At 29.1% G+C, this 17,905-nt stretch overlaps 2 protein-coding genes across 7 annotated transcripts in view; both read left to right on the plus strand.

The window, feature by feature from the left end:
* The first annotated feature begins 43 nt into the window (after positions 1-43).
* On the plus strand, positions 44-3,499 carry LOC123006838 (glutaminase kidney isoform, mitochondrial). 4 transcript variants are annotated; one of them, XR_006412834.1, is made up of 13 exons: positions 44-932; positions 987-1,027; positions 1,087-1,128; positions 1,206-1,290; positions 1,342-1,460; positions 1,549-1,678; positions 1,726-1,969; positions 2,025-2,146; positions 2,253-2,411; positions 2,462-2,638; positions 2,692-2,791; positions 2,901-3,026; positions 3,073-3,215. XR_006412834.1 is itself a non-coding variant. In XM_044401673.1 (13 exons), the coding sequence occupies exons 1-13, from the start codon at positions 816-818 to the stop codon at positions 3,353-3,355; spliced, it is 1,806 nt and encodes a 601-aa protein (XP_044257608.1). In that variant the 5' UTR covers positions 44-815; the 3' UTR covers positions 3,356-3,499. The 4 variants fall into 4 exon arrangements, 3 of the variants coding, with proteins under 3 accessions (XP_044257608.1, XP_044257609.1, XP_044257610.1); XM_044401673.1 differs by having other exon boundaries at positions 2,692-2,823; positions 2,872-3,026; positions 3,073-3,499; XM_044401675.1 differs by having other exon boundaries at positions 791-932; positions 1,181-1,290; positions 2,692-2,823; positions 2,872-3,026; positions 3,073-3,499.
* A 5,164-nt stretch (positions 3,500-8,663) lies between these two features.
* LOC123006837 (Down syndrome cell adhesion molecule-like protein Dscam2) overlaps positions 8,664-17,905 on the plus strand; it is a 73,615-nt gene continuing 64,373 nt past the window's right edge. For all 3 annotated transcript variants that reach the window (XM_044401669.1, XM_044401670.1, XM_044401672.1), the window contains exon 1: positions 8,664-8,722. The gene's annotated coding sequence lies outside the window, so the exon portion shown is untranslated. The remainder of the gene's footprint in view (positions 8,723-17,905) is intronic.

The raw sequence follows: 17,905 nt of genomic DNA on the forward strand, positions 1-17,905 counted from the left end.
TAGCTCGAAAGTTGCAACGCAACAATTAATAGCATAATTCAAAGTTTTACACGCAACTTTAATATTGAAATTAAATATTATCAGCAAAGTAAAACATATTATTTTCTTACGGAACTATTAATTAACTTAAGTAAAAAACACAATAGCTTCTTCGGTCAATATGATACAGTTTCGTACTTTGCCATGTTGAAACTGATTCATTTTGTTTCGTTGTAATCAGAATCAGCATTATTTTATTTTCATATAGCTAAGTATGTGACAATAAATCTTTGACCGCAGTCAGTATTCACACTTTTTTTTAATCAGTTTGTCATATTTTCTAAGATTCACTTTAGATATTATTTTTAGTTTAGTTTAAAGTACATTTATTAGTATTTAGTTGAAACACTGATAACGGTACGATTAGTAAACTTATCTCTAATAATTCAAGTTGCAATGTGCTTGCAAAATTATGCAATAATTGAAAATACAACAAATAATCACATTACTTATTTACTCCGGGCAATAGCCAATTTATCTTTCAGTCACATGCCTTTGGTCAAATCTTTGTCAAAAAAAATCAAATTCTGTATTAAAGAAATACCTTCTTGATCCCCATCTTTTTTTCTTGTAATTTTTTGTAACAATGTAATGTGGTGTTATTTACGGTTTAATGATTTGCAAATTTGAATATTTCTGATATCAAATATCCCGAAAGGTGGCACAACACTCCTTGAGAGTTTAAAAAGTCATGCGCCTAGTTTCAGCGCGGTTCTGCTGTTCCAATTGATTGCGACGTCGCGTTACGAAATAGTCACATATCGATCACATACAAAATGAAAAGTTTAATATCAAAATCGTTGTTATTTAATTTAAACAAAACTCAAATAACAAGGTCTGGCAATGCTCTAATAAAACTACTCTCATCAGTGAAACATTCTTCAGAAAAAAATGTGAGTAACAGATTCAAATTTATTCGTCTTATAGGTACTTATAGAAAATTTTAGGATCGTGTCCAACAACCGAATGCTGCATCTAAAGTGCATAGGTATTGAATTTTTATTTATTTTTACCCTGTTTTTTATTTTAAACTTTATTTTATTACAGAAGAAAATTTTCTCTTATCCATGACTTTAATTATATGCGTTAGTAAGTCTTTTTTTGTTCATGATTTATTTTTTGGGTAAATTTTTTATTTTAGTTAAAATTTGTTTTTATTATTGTAGTGGTGAAAACAGGAACGAGGATGCTTTATTTGAAATGTTCAAAAGTGAGGAGACAGGATTACTCTCTATAGGGAAATTTCTCTCAGTAATACCTAATTGATTTGTTTTTGTAATTTTTTTGACGTTTTTACTTCAGGCTTTAAGGACTACTGGTTTGCGCAAAAGTGACCCTCGATTAAAGGAAATGATGGAAACTCTAAAACGCACCCAAAAAGAGACTGATACTCAGAGATTAAATTTGGAAACTTTTCGAAGGTACATAAATTATAATTCTTCGTCAAGGTCTTGAACAATTGTTTAAATTGCAAACAATCTGTAGTAAAGTAGTTTATGTATTTTATAGTATCGTGTCACCTTGTATCGGTTTGATCTCTCGTGCGTTTCGTCACCAGTTCATAATTCCCGAATTCCAAGATTTTTGCAAAGAATTGGAGGAGATTTATTGGAAATGCAAGGAAAACACAAACGGCAAAGTAATGGATTAGCCGAAATCCAGCAATGGGTCACATCTTTGTTGTAGGTAGCGTCTTATATCCCGCAATTGAAGCGGATGAATCCGAATTATTGGGGTGTTAGTGTGTGCACAATAGATGGTCAACGATTTTCTATTGGGGATGTCAATATCCCCTTCACGATCCAATCCTGCAGTAAACCCCTTACTTATGGGATCGCTTTGGATCTGTTAGGAGAAGAGGTGGTTCATAAATACGTGGGACAAGAACCTAGTGGTAGAAATTTCAACGAGCTAATCCTAGACCATAATAGTAAAACTAGAAGACATAATTATTTTAATGTTTATGTATTGTAGTAACCTTGCAGAGAAACCACATAATCCCATGATTAACGCTGGGGCAATTTTGGTTTGTGCTCTCCTCAAAACCGTCGCCGGTCCTGAAATGACCCTCGCAGAGAAGTTTGACTACACTCTAAACTATTTTGTGGTAAGTCACACTCTCGGAAGCTATAATTGAATTATGTTTGCTTACTTGCGGTAAACATCATTTTTGTATTGTGTTTGCTTTTAACACTTTCGTAATTGGGATTTAGCGATTAGCAGGAGGAGAAGATTTAGGGTTCAATAATGCCGTATTTTTGTCGGAGAGAGAAGCGGCTGATCGGAATTACGCTTTAGGTTTCTACATGAGAGAACACAAATGTTTTCCCGAGAAAACCAATTTCAAGGAATGCATGGATTTTTACTTCCAGGTGATTTAGACAAAAAAAAATTGATGAGTTGTGAAATAACATTTTTCCAGTGCTGTTCTTTGGAGATGAGCAGCGATACTCTTTCTGTAATGGGGGCTACGTTAGCGAACGGGGGAATTTGTCCCCTAACCGAGGAAAAAGTTTTAAAATCGGAGAGTGTCCGTGACGTGTTGTCATTGATGCACAGTTGCGGAATGTACGACTATTCCGGTCAATTTGCATTCAAGGTTGCAAATTGAATTAATCCTTCTCAAAAAATATATGCTTATATTGATTTTAGGTCGGTCTACCAGCAAAGTCAGGAGTCAGCGGGGCTTTGTTAGTAGTGATTCCAAATGTCATGGGAATATCCCTTTGGTCCCCACCTTTAGATCCATTAGGTAATAGCTGTAGGGGAGTGCAATTCTGTGAGGTTTGTGATTAATTAAATAATGGAATCCATTTTACGTAAACCTTACAGGAGTTGGTAAAAAAATTCAATTTCCACAGATACGACAATCTCTTACACTCTTCTAACAAATCTGACCCTAGAAAACATAAATTTGAAACCAAAGGGATGAATGTGGTTAATTTGTTATTTTCGGCAGCTGCTGGTGATTTACCGGGACTCAGAAGGTATTGACCTTTAAGCTGATGTCCGAGGGTTTAGTTGCTTTTCCAGGCATAAACTTTCCGGTATGGATATGACTTTGGCCGACTATGACGGACGTACGGCTCTCCATTTGGCAGCAGCAGAGGGTCATATCCACTGTGTCAATTTCCTTTTACAACAGTGCAATGTACAACATGACATAAAAGATAGATGGGGAAGGTCTCCGCTGGATGAAGCTTTGACGTTTGGACATTCAGCAGTTGCAGATTTTTTACAAGACTGGGATGAGCGCTTTCAAAGAACTTCGGAAAATATGATGAAGGCCGGTGGTACTCTTCCTGGGATTAACTGAATGATTTAGGAAGTTCATCTAGTCATGGAGAAATAGCCATAAAGATATTTCCCTTGTTTGTCTTGACAGTATTGTATTTTTTTCTTAAGTTGGTAATAATTTTGTAATTTTTGTGTGAGAATGACAATAAATTTATTATTTGTTGTTGTGGTTTTTAATTAACATTAATTATAATATCTGTACATTCCACAAGTGGCATTTGCATTATGCTCATAATTACGAATACCTCAATATCAATTTTATTTGTTATCAAATTGTTGTGTTATCACATATTTACAAAATTTATAAAAAAATTATACTTTTGAAGTTTATTATGTTTTTGTAATAGTTTGTAAGTTATATTGGGTTTTACATAAATTTAAATAATCATAAATTGACCCATCTACAATTTTTTTTGTCAAAATGGTTTGTCATATATTTAATTTTTAAGACTGGAAATACTTCTTTTACAAATACAGAGTGATTTTGAAATAATATGCATGTTAGATCATGACATACACAACAGAAAAGTTTTCATAATTTTTTCGTGCCTGAGACACTTTATCAAATATTAGTTTTTGCTTGTATAGATAAGCAAAATTAATATTTCAGAAAATCATAAAAAAACATTTTTTATGACAAATTGAGTAAGTTTACTGAAATAAACTGCAATTTTAAAATAAGTACTTCTTTTGTTTATCATATTCTTATTTTATCTAGTCTTTTTTATATCTACAACTAATTGTATGAGTGATTTGAATACATCTTTTGGGGTATTTGATTTTAAATTAATTTGGTGAAAATTGGTTGGTTAAATTGTTAGTAAATAATGACGTTTGCGGTTTGAGTTTTGAAACATTTGATATCGGACAACAAAATGTGAAACCTAGCAAAATGAGTTTGTAAACTATTGAGAAAAACTTAATCGATTTAAATTCATAATAAAAGTTATTCCCAATATTATAGTCTCAGTCATTTCTAAAAAATTCTATTTCTATTTCTTCTATTAAAAATAATGCTTACATTTAATTTGATAGTTAAATACAAAAAATGTATTAAAAATAATATTCTCTAACTGTGTACATTGATAATAATACCTATTTTATTGACAAAAGTTATGATTAAGAAAAACGATTGTATCCATTGCATTTTGCACTTACAAGTATAAAAAAATTGGGATGTCTCCTATTCAAGACTCAATCAGTAGACCGGATAAAGGTTGTTTTCCCAAAATGATGAAATTTTAGTTTGAAGTGTAGATTTTTTGATAAAAAATATTTCATTTATTTCATCATCATTGTAACAAGTGCACCATGATGTATGTACAGGCGGGGCAAATAACAATGACGTAAAGTCGTTTTAACTAGTTTTAAACTTATCTTTCGTAGTGTAGTTAGTTTTATAGACAAAAATAATTTTTGTGTCAATATATGTTTATACATTCACTTTCTATCTGATTTGTTCGTTTACAAACGAAACATACATAATAAGTGAATTATATAAAAATAGAATTTAGTGTTTCAATTAGTTTATATTTCAAAAATTAGCATTTTCTAATAATAACTTATTATTGTATCTAAATACAATCACTATGGCAGGTACACGCGTCACAGATGAAAATTATAATTGAAAAGTAAATAGAAAATATTGATTTTATTCATTTAAACAAAATTACGGCAAGAAGTAAATGTAAATTCAAGTTCTAATTAATTGAGTTGTGTGTTATTCAAAGTTGTAAGTGTAATATCATTGTTAGCGTGTAAGTGACTAATTCGTATCACACAGTACGCGGTACCATTTCCAGTAAAGAGTGTTATGTTTGATTTTCTGACACAAGGACGAGAAGATTGAGACTTTTTCGTACATCGCAACAAACACAACCTATAGCTATATTGTAGCAGTAAATTTTGTTTAGTGCTTTACCAAGAAATAGATTGCTCTGAGAAAATTAACGTGTAACCCAAATTTTAATTAATTTAATAAAACTCAAATTTAAATGAATTAATTTACAAAATTGGACATGAGTCATAATTATTTGATAGAGATGTGTTGTAGGCTTTACCTTTCTTTTGATTTTTTCCGTATTTTGGTATTTAAAACTTGTTTCGTTTATTTTAAGATATTTTCTGATAAAACACTGTCGTTCTATTTATATAAATTACAAAATGTCACTATAACACCTGAACGTGTCATATAAACATTTAATTTCTTTAAAACCAGTTTTTGGGTTCAAGTTTCTAAAATCCAAATAATTGACAAGAACCTATAAAATCTGAACAAACCACAGATGTAACAATGTCATAATTGTCTCTCCGTTCGGAATCAAACTTACTTCTGCGGGTGTTACGACATCCATACATCGGTATAGCTTACACTATTATTAAATCACTCAATTTTTTAAAACTATATGAGCGAAACTAAATTTAAAAGAAACTAAACTGTACCCAAGTTCGTTTTACATATTTTAAATCTGATGTACTTTATTGTAGATTCTACGTGCTTATTTTTAATACTCCGCAATTAGCAAAATGTTTTTTTGTTCAGCAGTGTGTTTTAATTAAGCATATCTAACTCTAAAAGCCACAATAATGCAAATACTTTGACCGAAGTTACATGGAAATTCTCGCGGCAATTGTTTCTGTTATTAATTATAAAATTTAATCGTTATTTTCCCCATTATTACCAACATAAATCAGTTGTTATTTGTTCTCTAATGTATGAAACATACTCATCGCTCAATAAATTTTATTACGGAATGAGTTTGTTGATATTAATAGAAACTAGATTTTCATCGTTTTCTTCAACAGAACGAGTTAGGTTTTAGCAAATTTTGTCCCAGAGCTCCGTATTTCTTCGATTACTCTGACAATAAAAAAGATAAAAAAGATATTTTTATTTGTTATTTTACTAAAGATTCTATAGTAATTCAATTATTCGATGCTGCTGAGTTTTTGTGAGTGAGTAAGGAAATAAGGAACAAACGGTACATAAAAATGAGATAAAAATGTTTTAATGATGCTCTACATTCGTACCTAATTGAATTCGAAATTTTGTAATACACGGAGTTGGACAGAAAACGAATGTGTTGAAATCGAGGCTAAAGAAAAATTAAAATTCATAACAAATGTGGATATGGAATGGCATCGATTTATTTGGTTCGGGGATCTGAATCGAGGCATGTATTTAAGGGAATTATAAAAATAAAAACAAACTGGGGCGAAAGGAATAAAACGGATAGGAAGTGATAACGAAAGCGTTGGATCTGAACGTAATTGCTCGACTGAAACCCCAGGCTGGAATTTACTTTTTACCACTCAATATTATATTAATCGTTTCTGGCATTCTACGATAATCTCAATTTATTCTCTCACTGGTCTGAAAAATTATTACTTATAATACAATTTTGCTACTGTTTCATACTGCTTAAGAACGCAATTTTATACCAAATACCAGATAAGATAAATATTGCTAAATAATGTCAGTAACGAGTCAGTAACACGGTAGTGGTGCGAAAAACTTACCACGATTTTATTAAACTTTATCACAAGATTATGTGAGTTATTCGAAACAAATTTATACTGTTTTTAGAATGGATTTCAATTAAACAGAGCGTATTTTGGCTCTTAACACTTTTAATTTCACTTGAAATTGTCAATATATTGCACCAAAGCCTGTTTAATTAAATTTCACTACTCCATTTCAATCGTTTATGCATCAAACATTTTTTAGTTTTTTTATGCAGATACATCCTCCCACCTTGTATTTTTCTGTTTGCCATCACTTAAATATTATTTTGTAGTCAATAAAATCTAAAAAATGAATGCTTCTCTTACTTCCAGTTCTTAGCAAGTATTCTACAAAAAATATTTCTCCGTGATTCTAGACAGTGTCTAATTTTTCATTTCTCGGAGCAATAATCAACTTAAATTTTAACGACAATAAATCAAGTGACACTGAATTAAATTTTTAATGCGTAAAACGCCTTAATTTCGATCCAGATTTTTTATTACCCAATCGTCTGCTATAAACATCCGTCGGGTTTGGGACACTACTTTTAAATGTGCAAATAACTTTGATGTTGTAGAATATACACCACATTTGCATTCGTTTATTTAACGTGACCTATTTCCACAACTATGTTCAATCGCCGTCACCAGGAGACACTATTTTACCGCTTTTCCGCTATCTTGTGAAATGTTTGAATTCGTAAAGGAACAGTATCCCAACTTGATATTAACATTGCAGGTGGCATCGCTTCCTATTTTTGGCTCTCATAGGGTATTTTTACACCAGGCATGCAAAATATAATTATTGTAACAAAATTTAGTTACACTAAGTGATTTATAAAAACATCAGTTTCTATTTTTAAGGCAACAAAAAGTTTTTGGTTTTGCAATAAGTTATTTGCATAAATACTATGCATAAATACTTACTTCAACAATAACAAATATTTGTCTAATAATGCGCATGGTTCTGCTTGTGTTTTAGTTGATAATAAAGTTGTAATTGTATAGCATTTTAGGCATTATATTTTTTGTAAAAGGGATATTGTTCGTATATTCAAATGAATTCTATTGTAAGTGAATATAATCGTTTATTTATATGGCATCAAAAATTTATTAGCCATGACGGACATTCCAACTTCCGCCATAAAAGTGAGTAGAGTAGGAGAGAAAAGTGCGCTTCATGTATTTAAACCATGCATTTGTCACAATGATAACAACATGTAGCTTTGTATAGTAGTTGACATCGTAACGACCTAATGAATACATGGGAAATTTAGCACTAGGTAAAGGAAAAATAAAAATGAAACAAAATCGTAAATTAAACTATTATTGTCTTTCTTTCTGTGCCATTTTATTAAAAAGTACGTCATATTAATCATAATAAAAAATATTTATATCTGCTAGTGAACGTACTAATAATTTTTAAAACACAAATTAAAATCGATTTCGCATCCACCCGATACAAATATTGTGTTCATTAAAATTTTATTTCTACCTGAGAGTCTTACATTAATCAGCACAACAAGCAAAAAACGTGCCGTTCGTTATAGCAATTTGAAATTGAAAGAACATGACTACAAGAGGATAACTTCATTAAAAATGTGTCGCGTTATGATGTGGTTCAGTAATCAAGAGATTTGCTTATTAGTTATTATCTTTCGAAGATGAATATAATGATTGCGACGTGATGTTGTGGTTTAAAATTTATGTTGGTATATAGAGTAGATGAACTGTTTATATGGTCTAGTATCATCGTGACACAAGCGCAACGCAAGATAGATCAGACATCCTGAACAGGATGCGTCCCGATGCTTCAGTAGCAACTCGAGCGTCGCGAGTGAAACACATTGTGTATGGTCTCCTTCAGGACGCGTCCCACGTGGTAAGTTTTCTTCAAGTCACGTTCATAAGTAAACGGGAAATTCGAAAAAACTCCGAACACAGTTTTATTCCACTTTGAGGTAAATGATCGGTTTTATAATTTCTGCCCCCAACATGTTTTCTGGTATAAATTAAAATTGGTACAAAAACGTGTTTTGGGGAACAATTATATTTTTTTGGGCAATCATATTTTCATTATACGTGTTTATAATTCATCACTTCATCAGTAAACATTGTAATATTACCTGATATTGGCGTTCTAGTTGTCGTTTGTATGAAAAGTGAAAGCAAACTAATACTAATTAATTACATTGGTGTTAATTTTATTCCCTGATATGAGAACAATTTTGTACTATTAATAATATTAACGAGGTACAAGGAACGCGAGCTTTTGCTATTTTAGATTTTATTTTTGTTTGTGATTTTTTAGAATCAAAAATTGTCTCATGTCATATATCAGCTAGCATTACGTTGATGTATGACTATTCCAAATAATATTTCAAGCTTACGATTTCGTATTGCTGACAACACTGCGTTAAAGTCAAATAAACGACATAATACACCAATTGTGATATAGCTATTCTGTGTTTTTGTTAGCATTGTATACAAGATTAAATCTGGAGCGCTCTAGGCTATAAAGTTTCTACAACACTCTAAAGAAATCTATTTTTCATTTGCCGCCGAGGATAATTATTTGATAGCAAAGTAACAACTTTTTTACTTGCGCTATTTTAAGAAGATAAATTTTGAGATAAGCTTGAATACAGCTCAAAGCCAAAAAAGGAAATCATTTCTACAGTGACTTATCAGTTTTATTTGTTAAAACCAAATTTAACATTTTATTTTAGATAAGTACAAATATAAAATTGAAATTTTAATTTTATTGTGATGAAAAATGATGCACAGGTTAATCTAATGTTCTGTGTAAATTTTGTTAGAAACTTAAAAAATAATTTTAAAGTTTTCTAAAAATCTGTATAGCAACATACTCTAATAGAAAAAAATGGTGGATGCGCCGGGCTAGAAATTGCTTTACATTAACACTACTCCAAAAAATTAAAGGAACAAACAATTTTCCTAAATTCTTTGGTGATTTTGTGTGATTTATCTAAAAATGGTCGTATCTAGATTTAGTTTTGAGATCTTTTGTCAATTTTTTTTGCTGTACTACGGTTATCACGCAAACCTAAGTAACAGCGCCACAAAAAAATTCTATTTTTTTTTGTTTTTGATCCACGGACGTGGAGATTTTTTTTTAGTTAAGTCAGTGCAGAGGTCGGATAGCATGTTCGTTCACCTTTAATATGCTATTTTCATATTCTCTTTACGTCAATTTGTCGCACAGAATTTTTTTTTGTCAGAAGATCTCAAAACTAGAAACTTAAAGCTTCAGAATGTTTTTTTTTAAATCTAGATACGACCACTTTTAAAAAATGACTGAAAAAATTAGAAAAATTGTTTGTTCATTTAATTTTTTGGAGTAGTGTATTATCACATCAATTGTTTTCATTTCATTTAAAAATTAGTAATAACGTAATAAAAAATGCAAAACATAGTCGTTGTTTGCAAACCAAGTTAATAATTTTGATGTATGAAAAAACTATAATTTTAGCATTCCCATCTTTTTGTTGTAACTAAATGAATGTGATAAATTGATCGTTTAGATGATACCAACATTATCAAGTTATTTTGCAAAATACGTATTAGCTGTTTTGGGTTTTGATTGTTTGGGTATTTTTTAAAAATAATTTCTCTTTATTAGACTAGCGTTAATCTTGCGAAAATGTAGAATATGATTTAATTAAAAGAATGTATTTGTGTGATTGGGGATAAAACCTTTGAAACGTTATAAATACCCTAATTTAATTAACTAAATTTATGAATGCAGTTTTATAAGTTAAGAATAATACTGCACTAAATTCTGAGTACTACGAACCCAGTGTCTAGATGATTCATTACATTGTATCAGCATTGCTTTAGCAAGTTATTATGTCAGCTTAGTTTATGTTGAATAATTAAGTCAGGTAGTTTATGGTTTATTAGTTTGACTCAACAATTCATTATATGAGTTTTAAGGAAAGACAATTATCTTTAAACCAAATAAAAAAATATAGCTGTTATTAAATCTTTCTTAGGCTAAAAAATATTATTTAATTTGATTCATGAAACTTGGCTAATTAAACATTAATATCTGTCTTTTTTGCGGGTCGATTTTGTAATTTTTAGGGTTTCGTGTTAGAGAACATCTGCGTCGGTTGGGTATGATAAATGTAAAAGCTGAGAGTGCGGAAATAGACTAGAATATTGACTAAGAGGATTACTAGTTTACTAGTAGTACTAGTCTACTAGTTAGTTAGTTGGTGAGTCACTAATAATATAAAAAATATACTTATGGTTATACAATTGTATTTTTTCTATTCTTTGAAATAAATTAAGTAATTAGAAAATTATTCTTTTTCTTACTATTACTTTGTTAAAAAATTGCAACTAGTTGTTTTTTTTTCTATAATTGAGGAAGTACATCAACTTTGACAAAGTTTGTTGTGTACGTATACTACACTACACAATGTGCCGTGATGTGACCAACTTCACACTTTGCCAACGTTAGTCAAGTTGGATAATGTTGTCAGCTTAAGCTAATATTTGAATCAAAAATTTATGTTATAATCTAATAAACTCATAGAAACAAATAGAAAAAAATAATAGTGATAAAATATTTATGATTTATATAACCAACCAATATTTTACAGTGGCACTGTGTTTATTGTCATACTCGTAAGTAAATAAGAAAATACAGATTTCCAAAAATAAGTATGAAAAATGATCTTTAAGAAATAGCTTTGGTTTGGTATCTTCTTTTGGTCAATGCATTTTTTTTAGTTTTTATTAAACTATAACATCGCTGAGTAGGATTTTCATTTAATTAGCATTGTTACTCATAACTTTTGTCCATTTCAATCATAATTTGTGGTTTTGGCATCTTGCCGCTTTTGTTTACAGATTTTCATTATGGTAATATAATAAGTGTAATTTATTTAGAGGTAATGATGCAAAAAATAGACTTGTGTCTTATTAAGCTAAATGTGAAAAATAATGTTTTATTGAATTTTGTTGATTTCATACTTTTTAGTTATCAGAACTTAAAGTGGATGTTTATCTGACTTCGTAACGACAGTGAAATACATTTCCCTAACTCAAGCACAATTTAAAAGTTTCAAAGTTTTTTATTCTTTTATGCGGAATTTGTCAATTTCAGCTATTATCGGTAGAAAGCGCTTTAGACACCCTATCAGTTTCGACACTAAACTTTATTTAATTATTCAGTTTGAACTTGTCGTTAACTGGGAAATGGGAAACATTATTTAAAATAGTATTTTTTCAGTCAATATTATCATAAATACTTCTTTTTATAATTAGAAATTAAGAACTAATTCACTAACTTTGATTAATTTTAGCTGATTTATTGATCAATAAGCTGAAACAAAAAAATTGATATTGTGTTGTGAAATATAGCCATTGTATGTCAGAAACAAGTGTATTAAAAAATTTAAAAATTTTTAAAAATTGTTTATCAATTAAAAAAAACAAACAAGAAAATCAAGAGTATGCTCTACTCAAAAACACATGTAGCACACATATCACTGTCTTTTAATATGCATTATAAATTTGTTTGTCATAGTAAAATTTCAGTTTTTTATTTTATTTATGTTATAACTTTAGTTCCTATAATTTAAAATCACAAATAAAATAACAGTTTAATAATTTTAAAAAGGCTAGAGTTTATCAGTATTTTACCGATTGTAATTTTGCAGAAATACCCTAAGCAAATGAAACGTAAAATTTTAATTAGATGATTTTTGCAATTGTTTCTTTGAGTCTGAATTTTGTATAAATAGTTTATAATTATGGTAATGGTATAAAAATTGGTTAATTAGAGGACTAAAAGCTTAACCATTTATCATGTGTTCATTAAAAATGTCTCGACCTAAGCAAAAAAAAGAAAAACTTTTAAAAAATTTTAAAATCCATTACATATGCATTTTTAAAAGGATGGCAAATGCATCAAACGTATCAGGTTATTTTTAACCGTAAAATTTCTCCCTAGCTAGTTTTTAACAGATATAATTTTTATTAGCTTGAATATTGATTTTCTCATGCACCTGAACCAGAGATAAAATTTTTAAATTATTATATTAATATTGTATATTGTGTTGTGTACATGATTCTGTTTCTTTATGGAAAAGCAATCGCAAACCAAACACCTCACAGCCAATCGGTTTGAGAGAAGACACCAGCACGCATTTTTACAGCCTATAAATCCTGTGATAAATAAAATTTGCTATCTTCAATTATGAGTATGTTTTAAATATACAAAATGTTAGTGCTTTGCTTTTATACCTTTTTTATTGGAGAATATATTTGAAACACTTTTATCTTTCTTGACAAGCAATGAAAAACCTAACATTCTCTATTACGGGAATGCTAAATCGTTATTGTTTCTGAAATAATCATTAGCAGTTTTGTCATAACGAATAAATGTTCACATTCAGTCGTTTCTTTAATCTATTGTAGGGCAGGATAATTTGATGCTAACGCAATTGTGGCTTTAGACAATTTACTTCAATGACTTTGATGAAAGAATTCTAAGTCTTTCACGAAACGGGGTGATAAAACGATAAAAAACTCTTAATATGCAACCAAACGTTTTTGTGTTGTGTTTTTTAAACTTTATGATTGTGTATTTACTTTCCTTTTCATAATGTTTTCACAACCTGGTTTCCTAGTTTTCTTGAAACTAGGTTCGCCAAGCGAAATAAGGCGAAATAAGGCTAACAAGTGTTTGTGTGCTATAAAAATCTTTCATATTTCTGACACATATTAAATTGCAATAAAACTATACCTGTACTGATTTTTTGGTTGCTTCAGGAGCACTTTTAACATTACATTATTCAATATAAAAATAAAGTGATAACAGAATAACTATTAAATATTTTAGAAGATAAAATAAAACAAAATTAACACAGAAATGATTGAAGATGAATAAATTTATAACAAGTTGTGTGTTTGGCGTTTACGAAGATTTGTCGCTTCAGAAATATGAAATAAAAAGCCTTGGACCACCTGTAGTCACCCTTAATTAATTAAAACAGAAATGATTCAGTTAATTGCGCAGAGAGAAAACATTTCATTAATTTCAAATTTTCTTAAAAATCAATATTTGGGGATTTGAACCATAAGAATAAAATCCACGTTATTTAAAGACTACGTTTAAACAGGTTTTGTGATATTGATCTCAGGAAATTTTGGGAACTTAATTTATATTTTCACTATAATAGAATAAAAATAGATTTTTATATTTGGATTAAAATGTCAGCTTCTTTGAAGCTTATACTGAAACGCATTTTACAAAATATTTTTTTAAATTTTTACATCAAATTGAATTTTTACTTAAAAACAAAATTATTGTTAATATTGCTGTAAAAATGTACGCCATTATATTGTAATATTTGTTAGGATAATCGCAGTACACTTCATATAGGTTGTCTCAGTTAAAACTTTCCATTCGAATATCCCGCTTGCACTTTACTTTTATAGTATTTAGACTTTGTTTTTTTGTATTTGTATCTTACAGTTCAAATAGATGTTCTTATTAGATTTGCAAAGTTAATGTTAAGGTTACTTTAACAAAACTATTTTGGAAACAGCAACATCTTAAATTAATTTAAAATTAAAGTGATGCTAAATATTATAAACTAAATTATGCAAAACATTAGAAATAAAAGAAACTGTAAAGCTTGAGGTCACTTTTGTGTGTTTACAAAGTACAAAATTTTAAGGGAACGAGAAACTCTTGTTGAAACGTTGAAATGTGAGACTTTAGCAAATTTAAATGTCTGTTACATATTATTCTGTTATTACCGTCAAGTCTTTTGTATTTGAGTCTATAACAATAGGAAACGTATAGAATAACAAAGTATGCTATTTATGGTCACATTGTAAACATTTAAATAATACGTAAAATAACAAAGTTGTGGAAATCTGTTTCTAATTGTTGTTACAGATATAATATACCTACAATAAAATAAGCTTTTAATTAACTTATATGTCACAAATAACCTTTTTATTTGTTGGCATTATCCCTAATTTTGTTCTTAAATGAAATGTCGGATCAAACTTAATGTTTTAAGGTTTCTCAGTTCCACTTATCAGGATTCATCGCAATTAATTTTAGCACTTAACGGTTTGTTTGCACTGTAATACGATCTACTTTAATTTTCTCAAAGGGGGCGTAATTTATAATTATGACACTAACTACCACTATCGGAACTGGGGCATACTAAGTTACCAATTACTACAACACAATTGATCAAATGACAGATTTCTCAAGTTTAATTGTATTATTATATAGTTCAACTCAATTTATTGAAGAGAGGAGATTATTACATAATCGACTTTTAACAAGAATTAAGAATGTATAGGTGATTAATAAATAAAATTAGGTTTTTACATATGTATTAAACTTATATATAAAATAAATAATAAAAAACATTACATTTTTTTGGAAAACTTTGATGCAATTATAATTTAGGATAATCTTATATCAACCATCCACTGGAAATGTATCAGGGATTTATTACAAATTAAAGAGAGCTAAAAAAACCACTTGAAGTACCTGTTTATGACAAGTCGTTAACTTAAGTTTTCATAATAAAAAACATAATGAAAATCGTGTTTAGTAATTAAATCAAACTTCTTTGTACATATATCATTATTTTATGATGAGTTCTTCCCAAAGAATTTAAGAGCGAAGTTGTACTTGTTGCAGCTAAGTAAGTTTATAGCTTTAGATTTTCTTAAATTTTTTTTTTATTTGTCTGATAATAATTCTACGTTTTTTAATAACATACCACTGAGTTCATCTTAAATTTTTGAGGGTACTGTATACTGTGTGATAATAATGTATAATTTTATACATGTAATATTTTATAAATTAGTACAAAAAAATTATTGAAAATTCAGATATTCCAGTTGAATTTATTGATTCTGTCAGTAAATGGTATAGGCGGTTTCAATTTGGTCATTTTTCTTCCAAGTTAGGGATTATCTTGGGAAAAGATTGATGTTTGTATCTACACATTTGCTATATTGAATGTTTTTTACATTGTAATATAACGTGTAAGGAATTTAAAATTTGTTAAGATGAATGGAAACTTGTCATATGTAAACAGTGTTTGTTTGAAAAATGGTAGTGGTTTAAAAATATTCTCAAACAGACATGTTACTCTTTTAATGAGTGTATACTTATTTTCCACACACGGAGCCTATATGTGTAAAAATAAAATTTTAAATTATAACTCTAGATAATAATAAATTAGGATATATTTCCTTGCACATTGTGTTACTGAACCTGAAAGTTAAATATGCATGTAGCTCATTTCGGTCGGTTAATTTTGAGCGGTTTACCAGTGATGAAACTGCTCTTAGTTAAAATATCTTCGTAATCAAGGGTTAACTTATTTATAAGCAAACTAATTATATCTCTCTAATTTCAAGTTCTGTTTACACTCTGTTACTTTGGTTTTATTTCATTGCATAGCAAATAGTTATACTCCTATTTATAACTTAATATTTGCAAGATGTTTTTCTCAAAATTGTAGTGTTGTTGACGTAATTTCTTAACACACTTTGAACATGGAATATAAGTTTAATTGTAGAAGAGAATAATTTGAGAGAGCCAAGAGAGCTCTAAATAATATTTTTATCACGTTTTAGTAAATAAAGCAAATAAAATAAATGAAATTTGTCAAATTTTTATACTAATAATTTGTTTAAATTATAATTGTTTATGCGTTCAAATATTTTAATTTTGTTAAGTATAGACAAATACTCCTACATGAAGCACATAAATAACGAGGCTTTTCTACCATTGAAGGGCATTAGAGTAGGAAGCAAATTAATAGCGACGCGACGTCTTTTCTCATCCTTTTTTATTCCAGTATATACTGATGTACTTCACTTTACTTTGACATTAACCCAACCACGCAAAATGAAAACTGTTTTCAACTAGTGGGTTTTTACTAATGAAGTCTTTGCACCACGGAACGTCCTAACAATATTCAAAAGTAACGCCAGGCATTATGTTCGCTCATAAATAATATATAGCGACTTTTAATATTCAAAAGAATGCATTCATTAATAGCCCTATTGACAGGAAAATGATTTACAGCTTCAGTTCGACTGCTAACGAATCCATTATTGGAAAATAGTAAGACCTTAATCCTGAATGACGAAGAAGACAACCAAGAGAAAACGAAATGATTGCATGCTATCCCTCTAATCACATTGTTTTATAATGGTTATAAGGTTCAATAGAGCATCTCTAACGATCTGCATAATTAAGTTAATTAAAAAATGTTAGGACTACAATTTTACAATTTTATCAAAACTCATTTTCCAATAAAAGACTTTAAATTAAAAAAAAAAGTTTTACAAAACTAACTGCTTATACCAATGGCTGTCTTGAAATTATTACTTTGTTCAAAACGTGTTAGTTATTGTTAAAAATAGACAGAATGAAGCTTTAGTGAACGAATTTGGATGTGTAATGTCAGATAAGCCCAGTAAAGCTTTCTGCTTTAATGAAATTTTGCATGTACATGTTTTCAAACTGCATTCAGTGGCTGAGACTGCCTTCATCTCAGTGCTGATAAAAAAAGCAAGCGACGATTTTATCGAGTAGAAACGACATAATTAAGTTAATGCAATTGGCACGTATTCTGAGTAACTAATGCAATACTATTTTTCTGCAAATAACAATTTACGACTAATAGCAAGTAAAGTTTTAAAATAATGGAAACGAAATTATATTTTTAACATGTAATTGACTTACAATAACAAGCACTCAAAACAGAAAGAAATAATAATATAAAGTTAAAAGGTTTTTAAATACATTATACATTATAAGAAGAATAGTTATTAGTTACTTTTTTTGATACAACGCAGTACACTTTGAAAACTCGAGCACCATATATATGAAATTTCTAAACAAAATGAATTTTATTATTAGTATGATCCCAAACTTTTTCTAATTGTGATATTACAGGTTAGTTTAAGTTTTATCTGTTTGTCTCAAATTTACAGAACTATTAAATAAATTGCAAAAATATTACACTTTTGGATTATT

Source organism: Tribolium madens, unplaced genomic scaffold, assembly GCF_015345945.1.
Source record: "Tribolium madens isolate multiple individuals breed KSU strain unplaced genomic scaffold, Tmad_KSU_1.1 Scaffold_2;HRSCAF=44;Tcas5.2_LGX, whole genome shotgun sequence".
Lineage (NCBI taxonomy): Eukaryota > Metazoa > Arthropoda > Insecta > Coleoptera > Tenebrionidae > Tribolium > Tribolium madens.